General features: G+C 49.8%; 1 protein-coding gene across 5 annotated transcripts; it reads right to left on the bottom strand.

Annotated features, from left to right (window-relative positions):
* Positions 1–1,386: 1,386 nt before the first annotated feature.
* Positions 1,387–21,185, bottom strand: TBCEL (tubulin folding cofactor E like). 5 transcript variants are annotated; one of them, XR_012577074.1, is made up of 9 exons: positions 21,077–21,185; positions 15,953–16,102; positions 13,555–13,694; positions 11,450–11,631; positions 10,257–10,513; positions 8,582–8,708; positions 7,575–7,691; positions 1,846–3,636; positions 1,387–1,799 (listed from the first exon to the last, which is right to left on the bottom strand). XR_012577074.1 is itself a non-coding variant. In XM_074527836.1 (8 exons), the coding sequence occupies exons 2-8, from the start codon at positions 16,083–16,085 to the stop codon at positions 3,318–3,320; spliced, it is 1,275 nt and encodes a 424-aa protein (XP_074383937.1). In that variant the 5' UTR covers positions 16,086–16,102; positions 21,077–21,185; the 3' UTR covers positions 1,387–3,317. The 5 variants fall into 5 exon arrangements, 4 of the variants coding, with proteins under 4 accessions (XP_074383937.1, XP_074383938.1, XP_005494638.1 ...); XM_074527836.1 differs by having other exon boundaries at positions 1,387–3,636; XM_074527837.1 differs by having other exon boundaries at positions 1,387–3,636; positions 15,953–16,099; positions 21,077–21,135.
* Positions 21,186–22,928: the final 1,743 nt, after the last annotated feature.

Below are 22,928 nucleotides of genomic sequence, written 5' to 3'. Positions count from 1 at the left end.
CAGGGGAGCAGGTTTGGGTGCCAGCACCAAACCCCCAGCACTTGTTAACCTTCTGTGCTCTCTTTTTCCATCTTCCCACCACGTCTGTCACAAATAAAAGCAGAATTTACTGCCAGTTCTGAGCTGGTGACAGCACCAATCCCTCCACGGACAGCCCAGTTTTTAGTGGGCAAACAAACTTGAAAGCACTTGGCCCTTCTTTATCATCCCATTCCACTCTTTAATGGCCTTTGTTTATTCCCTTCTCTGAAACCCAGACTCTTAATTGTGCTGAGGAAGTTGGACAAGAGTTACAGCATCTCACTGATAGCAGGTACAATGCCATAAATACACCCACAATTATGCTCTGGAGAGTTGGGTCAGAGATTTTGCATCCCCACAGGTCGCTTGCCTCGGACTCTGCAGCCACTCAGGGATCTCCTACTCACACTGGAGGTCAAGGGCTGAAATAGGTTTCTAATATTAAACAACCATATCTTCATAAAACTTTGCTTTATAACAAAATATCTTATTAACCACAACTTTTCCTATTGGTAGGTATGTATATATCATACAGAAGTGTTGGCTTAAGGGTTCTGCTATCAGGCAGCAAATTATTTTTGCTGCCCAAATGGAAAATACATCTTCAGTAAAGCTCTAGCTTATAAAAGCATCATTTTATGTTATACTGCCACTATCTCCCTGCTGTTTAGGTTACAGGTACCATGGATCTATGGAAATCTATGTTACCTGTGGAAAATCTCACTCCCTTCCCTATTGCTCATCTCAATGGGGCCAAGAAATTGCTATTTTTGGCAGGGGGATGAGGCACAAATTAGTGACTTGTTTTAAATCCTCCCATTTTAACCCTTGCTTTGGATAAGGAACTAATCCCCTCTGAACAATCCCCAAATCCTAAACCTGAAGACTAATGAGATAATAATACTTAGTCCCCTCCCCAATGATCCCACCCCACAATCCAGGTAAAATGTGAAGAGAAATACACAACTCCAAGAATACCAAAGGAGCTCAGTGATGTGGGAAAAAGCATCCTGGGGAAGAAAGTGCACGTGGGGATAAAGGGAGCATTTCAAAATGAAGGTCAGGAGTTCATGTGTAACTAGAGCCCTCGCTGCACAGCTCCAAAAACTGCTGAGCAGCTGCTTGGAACAGGAAATTGGGAAACTCTTCAACTTGGAGCGGGGAAGACGCAGGAAAGCGAAACAAGAGAGAGGAAAAAAGGAGGAGGATTTCACTGACCAGGCAGGGGATCTGCTGTGCAGTAGAAAACAGGGACTACGTGAAGCAGCAGCACGCGATGCCTGCAAGGGAAAAGCTAAGAGAGAGAGAGGGAGAGAAACCTGCTGGGCATCCAAAGTGGGCCCTGCTGAACACCCAACATGGGACCTGCTGAACACCCAACATGGGTCCAACTGCTTTGCTGGAGTGAAAACTGCTGAACACCCAATGTTGAGTCCAGCTGAACACCCAACATGGGTTCTGCTGAGCATCCAATGTGGGTCCAGCTGCTTTGTTCAGTAAACCTTGCTGAACACCCAACGTGAGTCCAGCAGCTTTGTTGGAGTAAAACTTGCTGAACACCCAACGTGGGTCCAGCTGAACACCCAGCATGGGTTCAGCTGCTTGGTTCAGTGAACCCTGCTGAACAAACAACATGGGTCCAGCAACTTTGTTGGAATGAACCCTGCTGAACAAACAACATGGGTCCAGCAACTTTGTTGGAGTGAACCCTGCTGAACACCCAGCATGGGTCCAGCAGCTTTGTTGGAGTGAAAACTGCTGAACACCCAACATGGGTTCTGCTGAGCATCCAATGTGGGTCCAGCTGGTTTTTTTTAATGAAACCTGCTGAACACCCAACGTGGGTCCAGCTGCTTTGTTCAGTGAACCCTGCTGAACACCCAACATGGGTGCAGCTGAACACCCAGCACGGGTCCAGCTGCTTTGTTCAGTGAACCTTGCTGAACACCCAGTGTGAGTCCAGCAGCTTTGTTGGAGTAAAACTTGCTGAACACCCAACATGGGTCCAGCTGAACAACCAACGTGGGTCCAGCTGAACACTCAACATGGGTCCAGCTGAACACCCAGCATGGGTCCAGCTGAACACCCAACATGGGTCCAGCTGAACAACCAACGTGGGTCCAGCTGAACACCCAATGTGGGTCCAGCAGCTTTGTTGGAGTGAAAACTGCTGAACACCCAGCATTGAGTCCTGCTGAACACCCATCGTGGGCCCAGCTGCTTTGTTCCTCCACCTGCAGGGGCTGATCCAAGCCAACACCTCCTCCGAGTCCGGACCCTACGCAGGGACCCCCGGGCAGGGGTCCCGGGCAAAGTGCTAGGTTTGAACTGGTGCAACAGCAACAAACACAAACTTCAACTTGACTCTTCCTCTCTCCCAGGAGAGGGATTTTAGCCATTCCACTTGCAGCACCCACTGGTACAAAGTGAAGTGCATGGAGGATCTCTTCAGCATCAGGATGGACAACAGGGGAAGCTGCTCTTTAACCCCTTGTTGACCTGCTGTTCAAAAAGCCCTTCCAATGCAGCGCTCATCCACCACCTCCCAAAATTCACTTTCCAACACATCCTTTATCCCCACAGGCTGCAGGCACCGTGTGAGATGGGTACAGCAGCCAAAACCTCTTTTTTTCCCTCCAAAATCAGGTGGATATAGAGCGTGCACTTTGAAAAGAAAGTTTCTTTCTGGGAAGTTCTTTTCTTTCCCCCATGTTGTGCACTCACAGAAAGCAAACCAGTGGAGTGAAGTGGATGCACTAAAGTACCTGAGCTCTGAATCAAGCAGAATACTGATGGAGATCTTTCCTGTGAACTCGAGCACAACAAAAGGTTGAGACAGCACCAAGCTGCAAGAAAATACTACAGCAAGCTCGAGCCACAGTTGGATAGCTAGGCCAAAGGGAGATCTGGTGGAGCAAAACACCAAAAAATTCAGGAAAAGAAAACAACAGGTCAAAATCTGCACCGAGCTGTCTCCTCCCTTATGGACCCTGGCATTGTTTAGCTTGAACAACTGACCATTCATGCCAAATCACGAGTATACCGGAGCATCAAAGGAAACATCAAGGTATTGCCCACACTGAAACACACGTCCTGAAGTCAATTGTCACCTCAAGGTCACCTGCAGTGGATGGTGGGCATGGTTCTCACATCAGGGCACTTCCTCCGGGCTAAGAAATTACCTGCTACAGAAACACAACCAAACCTCAACCAACCAACCGAAATAAAAACCTTGCAACAAACTCCTCAATGCATGTGTGTGGGTGTGTGGGGGCGTGTGGGTGTGGGCAAAAAGGCTATTTCATTCTGGGCTCCACGTAAATTTTATCCCCATCCCGGATGCCGTAGGAATGCAGCGCCCGCGAGCTGTATTTCATCTCCTCGGGACCAAAAGGAGCTTCCTGGTCCAAGTAGAAGAGCAGCATGTTGCTTGTTGACAGCTGCACCACAGTTTTTAAGTGCTTCTTCAGCTCTGCCACAGTCTGGTCGAGACGGATGGACATCTCCTCCACCTTGTCCTGGAAGTGAACCTCCACCTTGGCGCTGCTCTGAGGCCGCAGATCCACCACTGCCAAGGGCTCCAGCTTCCCGTACTTGGTCACCAGCTCGTGATACCTGGAAAATTCAACAAGTTCAGAGTTAAGGTACAGCCAGTGCACATCTCCCATGAGAAAACACTGACCCTGATTCCAGCTGAAAGCCCCAGAAAGTCCCAAGCACTCCAGTCAGTGTCCCACGGTCCCCAGGCTGCGCTGTGGCACTGATGTGAGCTGAGTGTCCCACTAGGGACAAGTGTCTTGCTGAGGGAGGTGAAATTACCACCAGCCTGAGGTGTTCAAGCTGACTGGTCTCAAAACAACAGTGTGGGCTCCTACAGTTTCAGAAATCCCAGCCGTGGCTGCAGTGGGATTTGGAAGAAAGAGAGGACGCCGTGCTCACAACTCTGCGCCTCCTGCTCCAGTGAAAACACTCCACTGAAGAGTGCCAGGACCAAGGCAGTGCTCACAAAAAGGACACAGCCTTTAGTTTAGATTCCCAGTATCTGTGGCCTCACGACTTAACTGATCATCAGACATTCCTGCTGTTTTCCAAAAGGCCAGCTAGGTCCCAAATGTTACACTCCACTGAGCACAGGATCATCAAGATCACCAAAACAAGGTGAGCTGCTGCACAGTTTGAGAGCTGATAACAAACAGGGCACTTCTTGCCAGCTGATCCTTCACACCTGCTCTAAAACAAGATGGGAGTTTTACTAGCAGAGGCACACACTCCTCTGTCACCTTGTCCTTGCAGCCAAGTTCTGTGAGCGCTCTTCCCAAGGTCTCTGCAATGGAAAGTCTGTGTCACCCACACCCCCTGCTATCGCTCCCATCGGGCCAGGCTGCATCTCCCTGCCTGGCTGGGAAAGAGGAGGAATGGCAGCACAAAACACAATGGGATTGGGATGACAAAGGCTGAGAGCTGCTGAGCACAGGTAACGTTTCAGAGCCCCGGCACAGAAGGAGCTTTGTGCTGCCGATGCCAGGCGGGGCTGAATGCGATGGGCGCGGTGTCACAGCCCCGGGGCAGCCATGGGATCTGGCAGGCTGCTGACCCCAGGGACTCCTGCTGGAGGCAGGAATGTTCCTGGAGAACAGCAGCCCCTCTGTGTGCTGGGCACTGAGGTAAGGGCCACCAGGCACTAGGATTTCCCCAGTCCCACGCCCAAGGGCAGGACGGTGCCCTGCTCTCACAGGCAGGGTGGTGGGAGCAGCCCCATTTATCTGGGGAAGCCATTAGTGCTGGGAGAAAACAACATTCCCCACGTTTAACCCACCCGCAGGCAGAGCAAACGCCAGCCAGTGTGGCAGCAGGGGGAGGGCTTCTCCTTCTCTGGAAGGATTTGCCAGCAGCAGCATCCGATGGGAAAGAGGGAGACGGGAACCCACCTCCTGCTGCTCCAACCCCTCAGCCCCCTTTGGGACATCCTTTAACTCTCAGCATCGCTGCTGCTGCGGAGCAGCAACAACTTCTGGGCCAGCCACAATTACTGTCACTGATTCATGCACTAAGAATGAACTGGGCTGGTGGTGGGGACAGGATGAAGAGGGGGACAAATTTCAGACAAGCTGGGAGAGAAAACCAGCATGAGAGAGCCAAGATTATCCAAATATGTGCTGTAAATATGCAGTGGTCAAGCAATGCTGCCTGAAATTTTCTTGTGTTGAGGAAGGGCAGAATGAGCTTTGCACCCTCCTCCTTTGCATGTGAGCTGCAAAGAAAGTGGGGAGTGTGAGTGAGAGGCTGCCCTCAAACCAATCAGCACCAAGACAGGTACATGGGTGTTTTGGACCCCAATAATAGGCACCCTAGAGACTTTTCTAATCACCCCTTGCAGCCTGGCAGACAGTGAGGCTGCTGAAGACCTGAGCCTGGCTGGAAGTGTCTGTGACACTGTGCAGATAAACAGTGGAGCAGACAAGCAGAGGGCTCATTAAAACCCCCCAGACGCGAGGACGTCACTCCACAAGACAGCCAATATTGGATTGTGCACCCTGGAACCACCACATCCACAGAGATAAACTGTTCCTTCCATTTCCCTGCCTGCCTGATCCCTTCCAGCTGCAGACAGCAATGCAGCGAGCAGGGGGGTTCTGGTGGCAGAGCTTATCACAGGCTGCACCTTGCCAGTCTGGAGGGGGGCTGCTCCCACTGGCGACTTCTCCCTGCTCAAGTTGCTCTCCCTCTGCTTCAGGCAGCACTGCAATGCAGATGTCAGACCCCAGCCACAACATGTGTGTCCTGATTAGTTTCTAATTGCAAACCACTTTTGGAGCCACCCCACAGCAGATTTGGGAGCGAGGAAGGGGAAGCTTTAACAACAAACAACAAAATCCCTCTGCAAGGAATGCCAGCTCTCCCTTTGGACAAGGGCTGCTGGCTGTGGGTCCAGGAACTGAAACACTGGGGACACTCTCAGCCATCTGCAGCCTCACTAGAAAAGAGTCTGCAGTGGCCCCCAACCCTCTCTGGCACTGCAGAAGTCTCCTGGAAACGCTGCACAGATGAAGGGATTTGGACAAAGAGGCCATTGACCATGAAAAGGCAGCACCAGTGTTTAAAAGCTAAGAAATCTGAGGGGGAGGTGATTTTTCTAGCAGAAAGCTGGCACGTTGGTCAAAATGAGCCTGGTTTTCTGGGATGGGTGAGATGTCAGTCATCTTTTCCATGAGATCCCACCTGCAAACCAACCCCAGTGGTGTGTGGTGATGTGTGACACACAGCCTGCTCCCAAACCCCATGTCCCAGGCAGCAGGAGTGCCTCAAGCTGTACCCACTGTGTCCTTCCCAGCAATAAATGGATCACTGACACTCTGTCACCACCAAACATAAGAAATATGAAATGTTATGGAAATTAATCCCTTTTGGGAGCAGCACCATGAGCTCACAGTCCCATCTCCCCTTCCCTTTCCTCTCTCCTGCATTCTCTGTCTCTGCTGTTATCCTTTCTAATATTTCCTTCAATTTTTACGCTTCAAGGCCCTCTAAAATTACAAGTCAGGACTTGTCCTCAGAAAAAGGACCAGCTGTCTTGTCTCCCTGACTGCATGAGTGCCCTCTGCCTCTGAACTGACCCCAGCATGCCTTTAACAAATTTTATAATCACTGACCCTATTAATATTCACACAAAATGCCATGCCCTCATTCCCCTTTCCAGCCTTCCCACCCCTTTACTGGATTGGCAAGTCACATATCCAGTGCTTCAGAAAAACATGGATTTAAGCTGAGAGTTAAGCAGAGGAAAACACTGAGCAGATGCCATTTGCACCTCTGTCATCCATGCCAGGCCAGACCTGCGACCTTCAGTGTGTCCCCACCTCTGCCTGTGCCCTCAGAGTCACACACACACTCCTGTCCTACACTTTTTCTGTACAAGAAGGACAATAAAGCTTTGCTGTCCAAAAGCACGTGAGGTTTTAGGGCAGAGGGCAGGTAAAGGCAGTGGCCTGATGCTCCATGATCCCTCCTCAGCCCATTAGGAGCAGTAAGTGGATGCTGGCACAAAAAAGATACAGACTGAACAGCATCTGTCCAAGTTCATTAGTTCACCAAGATGAGCAGATCATTGGATGTACTTTTTTGGCAAAGAAAACCCATCAGAGTTGTGATTTGCAGGCCTGAAAGTGAGGGGCCAGCTTCCCATTGCCAGGCACATTCCACACACCAGATGGTGCCGAGGATTAGATGCCCTGGCCTGGCAGTGCAGAGCACGACGTGCCCTGGCTTTGGGCACTCCCAAACACAGGTGGATTATGAAGGGAGCTGTGGGAGAGGCCAGGAAACAGTGAAGGTCATGTCCTGAACTGTCCTGTTGTTTAATGGCACTTGCCACACTTTTAAGACCAAATCTGACTCAGGAGTGACCCCACAATTCATCAGACAACACAAATACAACAATTTCAGCACAAACAGACTGAAGGAGCCGTGGCTGGAGGAAGATGAGGAATGGAACAGCTGGCAAAATATCCCATCACCTGGCCAGTCCCTGCTGTCCAATTCCAGAGAATTCCTACCTGAAGGGGACCTCCTCCTCAGGGAACTCCATGTAGTAGCGGATGAAGAATCGCTCCGAGTCCTCGCGCTCGCCGTCGGCCACGATGCTGCCGTTGAGCTTGGTGATGGATGGCAACCTGCAGCACACACCAAGAGCCACAGTCAGCCAGGAGGGAGCCTGCCACAGACATCTTTTCATGAAAAATCCCTTTCCTTAGGATTTTTCCTCCTGAGAAGCTGGGAGGCCTCAGGAGCAAAATGTAAACAATGGTTATCTGCTGCTGTGGAATGCAACAGCTGCATCTGTGATTGGCCCATGCTGGATGTTTGTAATTAATGGCCAATCACAGTGAGCTGGCTCAGACAGACAGCTGAGCCACAAACTTTTGTTATCATTCTTTCTTTTTCTATTCTTAGCCAGCCTTCTGATGAAATCCTTTCTTCTATTCTTTTAGTATAGTTTTAATATAATATATATCATAAAATAATAAATAAAGCCTTCTGAAACATGGAGTCAGATCCTCGTCTCTTCCCTCATCCTCAGACCCCTGTGAACACGGTCACAGGAGCCCACACAGGCTCAACAACAAGGCTGGCACATCAAAGTGCCTCAGCTTTAACACCATGGGAATTCCTGCCAGGAAGTTCAGGTCTTAATCCCTTTGAGAGAGTGGGAATGTTCCATGTAATTTCTCAATAACATTCAAAATTAGGCATTTTTATTTCACCACATGTGCACAGATTTGTAGGAGCCTCACAAAACCCCCTGAGTAGCAGAGCACTCACATTTAAGATTTTCACTTCTCTGGCTTTTCCACAAAAGAAGCTCCAATCTTTCTGCATTCACACAGAACTCCATCTCCTACCAACCTCTTCCTCTGATGAGCTGCTCCCGCCCAACAAATCAAGCTCCAATCTTTCTGCCTTCACACAGAACTTCATCTCCTGCCAGCCTCTTCCTCTGATCACCTGCTCCCACCCCTCTTTGCCTTGTCATGCTTCTGCTGAGCAGAACAAACCAACACACCTGGCTATTAGCAGCTTCCTGCGTTCCTCGGTGGTGTAAGACTGCAGCAGAGGAATTCCCAGCAATTTCACTTCCTCGAGCTTCGGGAAAGAATTTAACTTGTCAATGTCTTCCCAGCAATGCAGACCTGCTCAGGAGGAAAGATTTGTGTTAACAAACACAGAAAACACATCATGGATCCAAGATAATCACACACAGCCAAAGAACATATGTGACAGGAGAGTGTCACTGCTGCTCCTTTGAGAAGTTGGCTTTTTGCTCACCATGTGCTGCTAAAAAAATCAACATTGGCTTACAAGATAGAGGAGCTGAAATTCTCTTGTGCTGTTTCCAAGTGTATAAGGATGCTCTGCATGGCTTTTTTATGGACCACTCAGCCTTTGGCCTCACTGCTGGGGCTGACCAGCATCACTGATGTCTCTATAAAGGGATGCTGCCTTCAGTTAAAGCCACCAGCACTTCCTTCATTCCAGGCATCACTAAACAGCCATCAAATGGCTTTACCTCACATACACAACCACCCTGGGTCCCATTTCTGCTCATAACCCAATGGTGAAACAGTCCCAGAAGCCATCCAGCCATTTAATGGAAAAGGTTTTAACTCGTTTTCAGCTCCCTCAAGACCTGACATTTGGGATAACAAAGCAAGCAGGGAGGGCAAAATAAAACAAAGCTGAGGATTGAGCACAGCAGAGCCCCAATTGTGTGGAGAGATCAACACAACTCATCTCAGAGTCCACGCCTGCCACAACTTCAGAGTGCAGCAGCTTTCTCTAAAACCCCCAAAAAGTTTTAACAACCTCCTTGGGATTCCTGTTTGACTTTCAGCTCCCAAAACATCAAAATGCAACACAGAGCCCACACTTCTTAAGCACCTGGCATCAAAACTGCAAAACTACTTACCAGAAGAGCACTTGTTCCTCGGTGAGACAGTGCTTTCAAATGCAGCTTAACAGGCTTTTCCTCCTCTAGTTAAGCTTTTATTACAGGGATTCCTTGATGCCTACATTGTAGGGCATGTTAATAAAGTCCCTTCTACCTGCCTGACACTTCAGCAGCACTTGCACAGCATATAAAGCTGTAGAGAACAAAAGCTGCTGGTGCATGAAGCACTCCTGCAGATGAATTTCTGGTGTATGTGTCATCCACAAACACATCACAGCCCCCACGAGCTGCCCTGCAGCTCCTTCTCTCCCAGCACAGGGTGCTCTTCCCAATATTCCAACTGCTCATTCTCTTTCTGGAGCGTTGGCTGAAAATTCTCTGGGGCTGGCGTGTAAAAGCAGCTGCCAGCATCACTTGTGAGCACAGATTCTGCAGGGGGATGCCTGATCCACGCTGCATACCTGCACATGCCCTCATTTTACCTGAGATAAAACAGGGAATAAAGGCAAAATGGGATTCTTTCATCCCCTCCACTGCCAGGCATTTATTTATCCTTCCCCAGCCAGGAGTACCTGAGGCAGGGATGGGAAACAGAGGGAAACTACCAACATAAAAAACCTTTCCAGCTCATTTGGATTAACTGCTCCACACTGCTCTGACTCATCCTTTGATAATGACTGAGTACCCAAAGCAGCAGGAAAATCCTACAGATGGGCAAGTTCACTGCTTGTCATACAGAGGAGAGACTCTGATGAACCAACAAAACCCATCCCAGCTCCCAGGCTCTCACCTGACTTGTGCAAGTTGATGGATCTTAGGTTGGGGAAGAGCCTTGCCAGGGAATCTTCTGACTCTTCGATGGTGGTGAGGTTGTTGTTAGCCAGGATAAGTGTGTCCAGGGATGGAAACATAATTCCCAGCTTTCGAATTTCAGTCCAGTCTTGAAGATTGTTGTCAGTTATGTGGAGGAGCTTGAGAGACTGACAGCAAACTGGAGAGCAAGACACTGTTTCGTAGTCATTAAGGCACAGGAAGAGTTCCTCCAGGCTGCACAGGGCAGAAAGGATCACCTCATCAATTTTATGGGATTTTAACACAACTTTCTGTAACAGCTCTGAGAACCTCACTGCAGAGAAGGCCTTTGAGCACTCTACACAGAGTGTTTCAGCGACATCTCTGCTCCCATCCATATTTTCAGAGATTAAAAAACCTTTTAAGTGCTCCCTGAGTCTCTCCCAGTATTGTGTAACAGATTGGTTGGGGTTGTCTTCTGCTTCTGTGCCCAACAAGCCACCAACCCAGCTCCAGCAGTGACTGGGACCTGCTCTCAGTGCTCTCAGCTTAATTTAAATGGGGTTTTGATACAACACTGATGATGATTTTTTTTCCCCTACATCAAAGATTCCCATTAAAGAAAGAACAGATCCCAGTAAAGGTCCCAGTAAGTTTTCAGACAACTGAACTCTCACAATCCCAGAGAAGTGGATGTTGGCCATGCAGGACATTGTGGTTTTATCATCTCTGCTCACAAAGCCACACAGAGAGGGATCTGTCATCCAAACAAAGCCACTGAGGACATCCATGGCAGCAGAATGCCAAGGTGGCCTGTGACCAAACCACAGAAATCAACACCTGAGCACAGAAAAGCAGGATGAAATATTCCTTGACAAGAGGCCAGACCCTCAGAGTCCCTCCCATTTAACAGGTATGTCCTGCACAGTGACTCAGAGGCAAGTGTGGCCCTCCTACATTTTTGGGCTGATTATCCATCTCTGGTATTTAGGTTTGGAGGAGGAGAAGGCCTGGGCTTTGCAGCACCACCCAAATTTGGTTTTTAGGACAATGCAAAGCCCTCACCTGGAGATCCCAAACTCCCAAAGGAAAACATCCCTTTTCATCTACTGATGTTTGCATCCTCACAGCCCCCTCACCCCAGGACTCCACACCCTGAGTGCAGTGTGCACCCCAGATTGGCAGGCTTACTCAGGCAATTCCTGCAGGATGGTGTGCACTGTTTCCCAGGAAGCTTTGCTGTTGTTGAGCACAAGTTTGCGGACGCCAGCGAAAGACCCAGCGCAACTTCTCTCTAGAACGGACAAACTGAGAGGGTTGGAACTCAGGTTTAGAAACTCCAAGTGGGGAACGTTGGACACAATTTTACTGACCTAAGTGGGGAGGGAAGAAAAAAAAAAAACAAAAACAGAAAGAAAGAAATGTGTATCAGGCAGTAATCAGAGCTCTGGCAAGAATATCCCACCTCCTCAAAGGGGCTCTGTGGAATCATCACAAAGCAATGATATGGGGGAAAACTCAGGGATATCTACCTGTAATTCATACTCCAGCCATTCCTGATCTAGATGGATTGGTTAATTGCTCATTCTGCTCAAGAGTTCATTTAATTACACTCTAGGAGCAGCTTGATAAGAGAAAGGGAGTCCCTTGGGAGAGGTCATAAATCCACCTCAACCCCAAGGCTGAGCAGCAGCACATTCCAGAAGCCAGCCTTGCTCACAGGGGGCCTTGGACACTTCTCCTGCTCCATGGCCAGCACTGAGAACTTCTCCAGCTCCCCACAGAGCTCAGCCAGTCCTCAATCCCCTCCCTGACTGGAGAACTGAGTGGGAAGGAGCTCCCAACACCAGCAGGCATCAATGCAGAAAATAATTGTGAGTCAGAACAGCTGGCTGGAGATCTCCACAAAGCTCTGGGATGGGCACAGGTGGGCAGGCCATGGCACACAGAGGTCAATAAATTGATTTTAGACCAGCTGTTGGCAAAGGGGGATTGTCTCATGAGCTCAGGTGTGTAATGAGTCTGCCTCACTCCACGCCCCCTTCAGGTGATGCCATGGTTTGGGTGCTGCACCTCAGGAATAAAGAAGGCAAATTGGATGACATCAGTCCACCAAAACCACAGGATTTACAACAAAATGGCTTATGGTGGATGATTGGAAGAAGGGTATTTTTTTCAGTATTATACTAAAATAAGGAAAGGAGGCAATAAAGTTCTTCTTAGTGGGTATAAAAAGCTGGGTATAAAAGTGGGTATAAGAACAGTGATGATGCTGCTCCTGCCTGCTGAGACCAGGGCAGGCAGAAATTGGCTGAAATTGCAGCCCAGGAGACTTAAATTACACAGTTTAGCCTATGAGGTTATTAGCTAAGCATGGGAACAGGCTACCCAGGGACCTGGAATCCCCAGCACGGGCAGGTTTTAGGGGTGGGGAGATATTTATCTGGTGTGGATGGGCTGTGAAAACTGAATCCTGTCTCAGAGGAAGGGGCCAGCACACACAGAAGCCTTTCAGTTCCAGGGCAGCCTGAAGAGACTGAACACAGAGCAGGGTGTGAGGTGTGCAGCCTGTGAGGGAGCAGGGTATGACCAGACATGAGCTGGGACACTGCAAACTCTGCATTCCTTCCCTGCTTAAAGACATGGCAATCTGACGGCACAAACCCCATGATATCCTGGTTTTTTCCACTTATTTCCAACAATAAACACCAACATAAAAGGACAGCATAATCCAGTGAGGAACTTAATGACACTTGAATGGATTGAGATTGTTTCACTCCTGTTACATTGCATTTATTGAGCATTATTTCACCCAAGCACTTCAAAGGATTTTACAACAGCATTTAGCATTAATTAATGAGGCTGCAGAAATACCCTTTGTGGTAAATATTATTAAATCTGTTCTGCAGATAAGACAACAAATGTGGAGAGGGAATAAATACCTTGCCCACCATCACAGTGGCAAAGCTGGGAATCAACTGGCACTCTTTAAAACTAAACTGCTCATTAACTTCTTGGTGCTAGAAATGCCAGTTCCAGTACTTTGCATGATGAAATAAAATAAAAATACAGATTTTCCACCCAGGGGCCAAGACTGTAAGTCACAAGGTACAGGAGTGAAATGCCACACTGGATTAATTTCATCACATATATTGCTCAGCTGCTGTCAAAGTAAATAAACATCACCTTCAGAGATGAGAAAGGAGCCACCAAAATGGAACACTCATCAAAGCAACGCACTTGCAGGCAGTAATTGCTGTGAAAGGCACCCAGTGAGGTGCCCATCACCGTTTTACCTCGTGCCAGTCTTCCAGTTTGTTGTCAGAGAGGTCGAGCTCGAAGACGTGGGCGCAGAAGGCGGCGATCTCGTTCTCGTCCCCGGCACAGGTGATGCCACAGCTGTTGAGCACCAGCACACTGGGCAGGTTCAGGCGGTCTGGCACAGGGAAAAACAGGAGCTGCCTCTGCTCAGCACTGCCTTGGAGTCACACACCCCAGCCCCAAGCATGGATGTTACAGCCAGCAAGAGAAATCCACCAGTAAAGTCAGAATTTACACTGGTTTCGGGTTAAACACGGATTTTGTAGCTGACACCACCCTGAAGCCTTGGTTGTAAACATCAAGCACCACTCCTATCAGTGCTCTTCAGTTCTTCCTTGTATTTCTGTGCATTTCAGGCCTGCCTTTGTCATTTATGCCTTGTCTCCTATCAGTCCTTGCCACAACTTCTGCTGTTCCCCAGCAGCTGCTGCTGCAGATAGGACACAGCACATGGGGAGTGCCAGCTGCACACTCACACTCCCTTATCCTCCTGCCCTGAGCCCACTTGGGCCTAGCAACAGCCAGGAGGTATTTAAACATTTCTTAGGAGGTATTTAAACATTTCTTAGAAGGTATTTAAACATTTCTTAGGAGGTATTTAAACATTTCTTAGGGGGTATTTAAATATTTCCTTTCTAAGCTCTCCCTTCCCAAGGTTCAATGCAGAGCATTCAGCATTCATTCAAAAACTCAGGTCTCTGCTCTGCCTTTCCATTTCTGCTGTGGTTTTGCTCCAGCTCCTCCTCAGACAGGTGAATGTACTCAAAGCATCAGGCAAGGACTTGGATCTCAATCACAGCCTGGTGTGCTAAGGCTAAACCATGACAAAAAGCTGGGGGTTTGTAACTGGAAACAATTTCCACACAAGAAATCCACATTGAGGCAAGGCAAGCCATCAGTCTTACAATCCTTCATGTACAACATGGCTTTCCCACCACTCTGGAGCAGGAAAATCCATTAAAATCCAACCACAAGCTTTTTCCTAAATAGGTGATCCCTTTTCTCCTTAACACTTGACAGCTGCATGACTGGAAAGGGATTCTAGCAGCAAAGAATGACCTGGACTCATCTGGGTTCCCAAGTTTTCTAGAAAGGGATTCTAGCAGCCAACAATTACCTGGAGTGATCTGGGTTTCCAAGTTTTCTGGCTCAGAATTGTTTGGTTTCTTTCAAGGACAGTGTGGCACTTTGGGAGTTACTAATGCAGTGTTTGTAAGTCATGTCTCAATCACATTTTAAGATGTGGCCTCTTTTCAGCACCCCCACAGCTCAGGTGAGCAGGAGAGAGGTAAATTTACCTGCAGAGAGGGCAGTGGCTGAACATTCCATCAGGCCATTTTTGTTCATTTTGAATGTGTTTTATCCTCAGCTGAACTCAGGCCCTTTTTTCTCCTCTGTCAAACCCAGTTATTGGAAACTTCATCCAGCTGATTTCCATGGCTGGTTTCCCCTTTGGGGCTGGTTCTGACACAAATTGACCTGATGGAAGTTTGGATCACTCCTACAGATCATGATGGGCAGGATGTGTGACACAAAGAAGGGGCAGCTCTGATGGGATCAATGTGAATCTCAGACCCATCTGTACAAACCAAGAATTAAATGCCAACATCAGAGCGTAAGGGAAGACTAAAAGGTGTCACACATGGATCTAGTTCAGAGATGGTGACACAGATTCTGCAGTCTGGGAGGCTCAAGGACATCCACAAGCAGCACAGAGCTTCAGACACACATCTGGCTAAATCCCCTGGAGGCAGCAAGGTCAGAAGCACAGGAGAGGGGAATTCTCCACTAGGTCACAAAGCATTTGGTGCCTTAGGATGACAAAGTGCACTGCAAGTTCAACTGAGGCACTTGTCACAAAAGCAGAGATTCAACAGCTCAGCACTCTGCCTGAAATGTGGCCCCTCCTGTCCCTGCAGGCTTCAAAGCAAGCTGGTGGCATGGGAACCAACCTCAAATTTAGATATTTGATGTATTTTTAAGCCACCTCGGCCAAAACACCTGTTGCTGCTTCCAATAATAAAATAGGAGCAGTGGCCTGAAGGAAAGCTCCAAGGAGTGCTGTATCCTCAAAACACAAACTGCACAGGGCTTTAGGTCCATCTCCTCACAGGGCTGGAACCTGGTGATCCTGAAGTCCCTTCCAACCCAAATTATTCCACTCTCTTCTCTAATTCTGATTCTGTCATGCTGTAGAGAAATTTGGTTTTTTACAGCAACTAATTCAGTCACTTTCTCCCTTTGTCCAGTCTCTCAGCTCTCCACTAAAACACCACATTGTGATGGTGCTTTTTTCTGGGCAATTCAAGGTGATTCCTCTTTGAGCTGATTGCTCCCAGCACCCCTCAGATGCCCAGAAAGATCGGAATTTACCTTTCATAGGGGAGCCCTGTGGGGTGGCTGGGACGTGCACCCCCATGCCAGGCCCCCGGCGGTAGGGGAAGTTCTCAGGGCTGTATTTCTCACACAGAACTTGCATGAAACTCCTTCCACTGGGCTGGTCCATGCTCCCTTCTTGGACTTCTGGTTAAAAAAAAGAGAAAAACAGAGCATATGAGTAGTCAGCAAGTTATAATTATTTTTAATAGTGGTGATTGGGAACAAGCAGATGGGTCACAGGTTTTATTTCTGAGCTCCAGATCATCTCACAGGTCCAATTTCAAATTCCAGATTAAAGTAAAGCATTGAAAAGAACACAAAGTCAGAGGGTTTGGTGCTGTACAGACACAGCATTACAGGCCAAGCCTCCTTACCCCACCTGCTCTTCCAGGACAATTCCAGGCTGCAAAGGTGATTCCTGTGCTTGTCACTTGTGCTCCTCTCACGAGGACTGTGAGAAATCCACAGCCACTGTCAACCACAATTCCAGGGCAGCCAGGAAAGGAAGGAGCAAACAGCTCCCAAACCTTTCCAGGAGGGGAAGGAGCAAACAGCTCCAACACAATTCCAGAACAGCCAGGAAAGGAAGGAGCAAACAGCTGTTTGTGAGCAGGAGATTGCTCCCCCAGCTGTTTGCCAACTTCCCCTTTCTGCTGTGTCACCAAACACCGTCTGGCCAGGCCCAAAGGCAATTTTCTGCCAATTCCATTCTGCAGCTGCCTAATGTATCTGGGAGATAATAACTGTGCCCTTGGTATCTGGGCATGGCACAGAGCAGCACAGGAAGGAGGCCTGGCCCCATCACAGAGATACTGAGAGTCAGCTGGGAGTGGTTTTGGCACCAGGACCCCGCCATGGCTGAGCTCTGCCCTGCCCAGACGGGACTCAGCCCCTCTCTCTGCCCTGTTTCTCTGTGTATTTGATGGTTTTATAACCCAGGAGCAGAGTTTGGCTCATGAATTGTTGTTTCCAGAGGTCTCCTAGGCCTGCAGCCCATCACAGACACAGCATCACAATCCTGAACGTGCAGGAACCAGTGCAGGTTTCCTACTCTGCACAATTTGTCACAGGGCAGCTTTTTCACTAATTACTGCAAGATCACATTTGTAAACCTCAGACTGGGGCCACACATTCATTGCAAGCCATGTTGCTAATCTTGAATTCAAGTTTCTGCCCATTTATTTCTCTTAGACTCGTTACAGACAAGGATATAAAGCCAGATATAAAATTCTAAACAGAAATTATTTCACTAAGGGTCCCTTTGCTGAGAACCACCAGCTTGGCAAGTTCCAATTCACTTCTTCATGACCAGACTACCTTGCATGAAACTCCTTCCACCAACCAAAAGGATTTCACCAACCAAAAGGATTTCAGCACAATAAGCAGCAATTGACTGAAGCATGTCATCATTTCTATATTCTGTATAAAGTTTAAATGTCACAAATAGGAACTTACAGGATTAGTCCTTTAAAAAAACCCAAAAACCACAATTTTCATCTCTCAACAGCTTGGTTGATTCATAACTCAAACTTGACTCATGTCACCACTCTATGTAGAACCAAAAATAAATCCTCAGACTGGAGTTTGATAGGAACAAGGTATTTAGTTTTAGGCTAAACCATTCCACATGGCTCAGGAACAATTTCAAAGCTTGTTCCAGAGTGGTTTGGGAGCTCAGCACCATCCACAGACAGACAGAGCTTTCCTAACACCCATTCACACCTCCTGGTTGGAAATTCTGGAACTCCCACGTGCATAAAGCCCTCTGTCCTCCACGTGGCTTTTCCATCCCTCTTTATCTGCTGAACAAACACCAGCTGGAAATTCCACAGGAGAAACTCACCTTCGAGGCAAAAAATGCTGTTTGCAGCTCCAGTGTGAGAGCAACCCAGAACTGAGAAGAAAAACTACTGACATTCACATCCAACAGCTTTGAACCCCCAACATTTTCTTCCTCCAGCCCCACTTTTGAACACCAGTGAGATGCCAAAAATGTTGTGGGGTGTCAGTCACCTTCCCAGCTCCCCTCCCATGGGATTCCTGCAATCATCTCTCACTCCTGTGGCTTCTCTGAATCCCCACAATTGCCTGGGAGCCAGGAGCAGCAGGATGTGAAGAGGGAATGACAAATTCCAAGGGAATGCTGGCAGCTCCAGGCCAGCACAGGGTGACCTGAAAGCTGTGCACGTTTTGTGAGTGTGGCCCTGCTGACAGCACCAGGGACAATTCAGGGCTCAAAATAACTCTGGGTTTTCTAAATGACAGCGCAGAGTGCAAATGAGGCACTTGGGCTTTGAGAGGTGGCAACAAAGAGCCTTTGTTGTTGTGTTGAAGGGCTCTGCTGCAGTGAGAGAATCCCAGAATTCTGAATCCCAGCTTTGGGTTGGAAGGGACTTTAAAAATCATCTCATTCCAACACCTTCCAGTATCCCAAGGTGCTTCAAGCCCCATCCAGCCTGGCCTTGGGCACTGCCAGGGATCCAGGGGCAGCCACAGCTGCTCTGGGCACCCTGTGCCAGGGCCTGCCCACCCTCACAGGGAGGGATTTCACCCCAACATCCAGCCCAAAGCCACTCCCTGACACTTTGAAGCCATTCCCCCCTTGTCCTGTCACTCCAGGCCATTGGGAAGTTCCTCCCCATCCGTCTCCCTGCAAACATTGGAAAAATGACAATGAGGTCACCCCAAAGCTTCTCCTCTGCAGGTAAACAACCCCAAATCTCCCAGCCTTTATTCCCTCTGATCCCCTGGACTCTCCCCAGCAGCTCCACATCCTTCCCCTGCTGGGATTCCCAACTGGAAGCAGCACTGGGAAGGGTCTGGAAAGAGGAGCACGACCCTGACTTGAGATTGATTCCAGAGAAACCCAGAGTGCTGCTGATGGGTGAAAGGAGAACACTGAAAACAGCCTGGAAAACATTTCCAGCTGATGGGTGAAGAGAAAACACTGAACATTTCCAGCTGATGGGTGAAAACACTGAAACCAGCATGGAAAGTACTTCCAGCTGATGGGTGAAAGGAGAACATTGAAAACAGCATGGAAAACATTTCCAGCTGATGGGTGAAAAGAAAACACTGAACATTTCCAGCTGCTGGAAATGTTTTTTTTTTTTTTTTGTCTCACAGATGCTTGCCCAGGGTTAAACAGGCCATGGGAACTGGGAGGACTGGGATCAGCTCATCCTTCCTCCTGCCTGGCTGTGCAGGGGATGCTAACAGTGATCCCTCACACCCCACTGACCTATGTGAGGTGACAGAGCCACGAAATCCCATTAATTTCAATATTTTTAGAGCTGGACCTGATTAAATTTATCAAGCAAAACATCCTCAATATCTGAAAATAATCCCATCCCAAGCCTTCCCTCTAATGCACCAGAAATTAATGTCACCCACAAATGTCACTGAAACCAGCATGGAAAATACTTCCAGCTGATGGGTGAAAGGAAAACACTGGAAGCAACATGGAAAACATTTCCAGCTGATGGGTGAAGAGAGAACATTGAAACCAGCATGGAAAACATTTTCAGCTGATGGGTGAAGAGAAAACACTGAACATTTCCAGCTGATGGGTGAAAGGAGAATACTGAAACCAGCATGGAAAACATTTCCAAGGTATGGGTGAAAACACTGAAACCAGCATGGAAAACATTTCCAGCTGATGGTGAAAAGAAAACACTGAAACCAGCATTGAAAACATTTCCATCCCTGTGCCCTGAGCCCTCCAGGAGAAGCAGAGACCCTTCAGGAGAATGACACCATTAATGGCATGCTAATGACATTCCAGCGCCACTCCAACGCCTTGGGGGCACATCCTGAACAGTCACACAGCAAACACACCCTGACGTGTTTGTGCACACAAACAAAGCCTCAGGAAGGGATGAACGGCACAAACATCCCTCTGAAGGAGCTGCAATCCTTCTCCCAGACACGATTCAGGGAAGTTGTTTTTGAGGTGATCTGGAGGCAGAGCAGTGAGGCACAGGATGGTTTGGGGTGGAAGGATGGCGCAGTTCCACCCCGTGTGCCCCGGGCAGGGAGATCCCAGCAGGATTCCCCAGGGACTGGAGCAGGAGCCACCAGGACAAGGCACAAACCACTCTGCCAGTGCCCCACGGAACCCAGCAGGGCTGTTTGCTGCCAGCACTGTGCAGAGAGCACACAGGGGACACCAGGACTGTCCCTTGTCCCGCTGCTGGCCTGGCTGTGCCCCTGGCACAGCACAGCAGTGACATTCCCTGTGGGACATCCCTGGCCCTGCTGTGGGGCCTGGAGCTGTCCCTGCCAGCTTGGGACCCCCGAGGCCTCTCCTTGTCCCTCACATGGCCTGTCCCTGTATTGTACTCAAACCCTGTCCCTGTCACAGTCCCCAACCCTCACACAGACTGTCCCTGTCACTGTCACTATCCTTCACAAAGCCTGTCCCTGTCACTGTCCCTGTCACTGTCCCTCTCCCCTCACATGGCCTGCCTCTCTCCCTGTCCCCTCACACGGGCTGTCACTGTCACTGTCCCCATCACTTACAAGGCCTGTCCCTGTCACCATATTGTACTCAAACCCTGTCCCTGCCACTGTCACTGTCCCTGTCCCCATCCCCTCACACGGCCTGTCCCTGTCACTATCACTGTCCCCTCACTGTCTCCCTCCCTGTCCCCTCACACAGCCTGTCGCTGTCCCTCTCCCTGTCACTGTCCCCATCCCTAACACGGTCTGTCCCTGTCCCTCTCCCCGTTCCTGTCACTGTCCCTGTCCCCTCACACGGCCTGTTGCTGTCCTCGTTCCTGTCCCTGTCACCGTCCCCCCATACGGCCTGTCCCTCTCCCTGTCCCTGTCCCCTTCCCTTCACACGGCCTGTCCCTGTCGCTGTCCCCGTTCCCTCACACGGTCTGTCACTGTCCCTCTCCCTGCCCCAGTCCCCTCACACGGCCTGTCCCCGTCCCTGTCCCCTCACACGGCCTGCTGCTTTCCCCTGCTGACAGCAGCCCCCGCTCTCCCGCACCGCGCGGCTCTCGGGGCCGGGCCCGGTGTGTTCCGTGGCGCTCCGGGCGGTGCCGGGGGTGCCCCGGTGTGCCGTGTCCCGTGTCCCGTCCCCGCTGTCCCCCCGTCCCCGGCCCCGCTCACCCAGGCCCGGCCGCCGCGTCCCGCATCGACCCGGAAGCAGCTCCAAACATCACGTGACGCCGCGCGCGGTCACGTGGCAGGGGCGCGCCCCCGTTGCCGTGGAGACGGCGACGCCGATGACGTCATCCTTGTCCCCAAGGAGGGTTCCCTTGGGACGCGACGGGAAAAGCGATGGCAGCGACACAGGGAGGGGATCCCGACCCTCTGCTGGGCCCCAGAGGCGCCTCGGGAGTGCTGGGGACAGCTCGGGGCTCCTCTGCACGGCGGGGACAGCGGGGCAGGGAGGGGGACAGAGATGGAGGGACGGGAGCACCTCCCTGACAGGGAATTGGGGCTGGGAAGGGACCTAACCTCTGTCTGGAGCCCTCAGGGAGAGCTCTGAGCAGGACCCAGGCTCTGCTCCGCAGTCCCAGCAATGGCACAAGGGGGATGGGCAGGGACTGAGCCCAGAAAGTTCCACCTGGACAGGAGGAAGAACTTTATGATTCAGGGACCAAGGGACCCTCACTGGAGAGGTTCCCAAACCACCTGGACACAGCCCTGTGCCTTGGCATGACCCTGCTGGAGCAGGAGGACCAGGTGACCCCCTGAGGTCTTTGCCCTGGCCCAGTGTGTGATTCTGTGGTGCCACCCAAAGCTCCAGGGCCAGGGCCAGCTCTGGGCACAGGAGTTCCCTCAGGGTGGCATCCCCTGCCCCCAGGCTCCTGCTGGAAAGATACACAAAATTACCTAAAACCTGCTAACAGATACATAAAATTACCTACAACCTGCCAAGCCACAACCACATAAAATCACCTAAAACCTGCCAAGCCATACCCAGTGCCTGCCCAGGATGTGAAACCCAGCAGCCCTGGCTGTGTTGGTCCTGCAGCAGCTGCACCCTTTGCTGGCAGTGCCCCCACCCCTGCTCCTTACCAGCTCAGCCCAGCTCCAAACTGAAAAGCTGTAATAGGCTTAGTCATAGAATCTAATGAGCTAATCAGAGGTGCCCAAACCTATTAGCAGCAGGAAAACACAGCTGCACTGTCTGCCATGCCCTCTCCTCTCCCCTCTCCTCTCCTCATTTTCTTCAGGACCATGATGGAGCAAACCTTGCCTGATGCCAGAGTTATGACAGACTCCCATCACTGCTGCACATCCTGTGGCGAATTCACCCCTGTGAGAGGCTCAGGGCTGCCCAGTTCACATCACACAGATCATTTCCCAGCCCACAGCACACACACCATGTCCAGCACCAGCTCTGCTGTGTCACCCTGCCAGCCCCACTCTTGTCAAGGAAGATGAAACAGGAAAGACTTATCAATATCATTGTCTGGAAAAAGATTTTGAGAATATGGAAACTATAAGTGACAATGAAATGAAAGCAAGCTTTGAGATCCCTCAGTTACTGAACAACTGGAAAACAATGGTGTGGCTGCTGAAGGTGATCCCCTTTTGATGGAACAACACCCTCTGCTTGCAGACAGGCCCAAGGGTCAGAGCAGACCCTACAGCTTGGCAGAAGGGGCCCAAAGAGGAGTTTTTAGGGTTTAAAATGTAACACAGTGTGGTAATGTAATGATTCTTATAGGCTGTATGTAAATGCTGTAGGATTTGTATATTGGACTAGATTGGTTAGTGAGAATTAGAATGTTCAACAGAGAGGAAGATTTATTGTATTGTAATGGGAACTTTGCGCTCTTACCCCTTTTACTCCCTTACCCTTTTACTCTCTCACTCTCTCATCCTCTCTCCCCCTCTCTTCTCTCGGGCCTGCTCTGAGCTGTGGCTGCAGCTCCCAGCAGGGCCCGGCACCCAGGCCCTTTGCAATGAACCCCAAATTCCAAGACCAGAAGAAGATTTATTGTATTGC

This window comes from Zonotrichia albicollis, chromosome 27 (assembly GCF_047830755.1).
Source record: "Zonotrichia albicollis isolate bZonAlb1 chromosome 27, bZonAlb1.hap1, whole genome shotgun sequence".
NCBI lineage: Eukaryota > Metazoa > Chordata > Aves > Passeriformes > Passerellidae > Zonotrichia > Zonotrichia albicollis.
The sequence above is the reverse complement of the archived record's forward strand: the minus strand, read 5'-3'. Positions and strand labels throughout refer to the sequence as shown.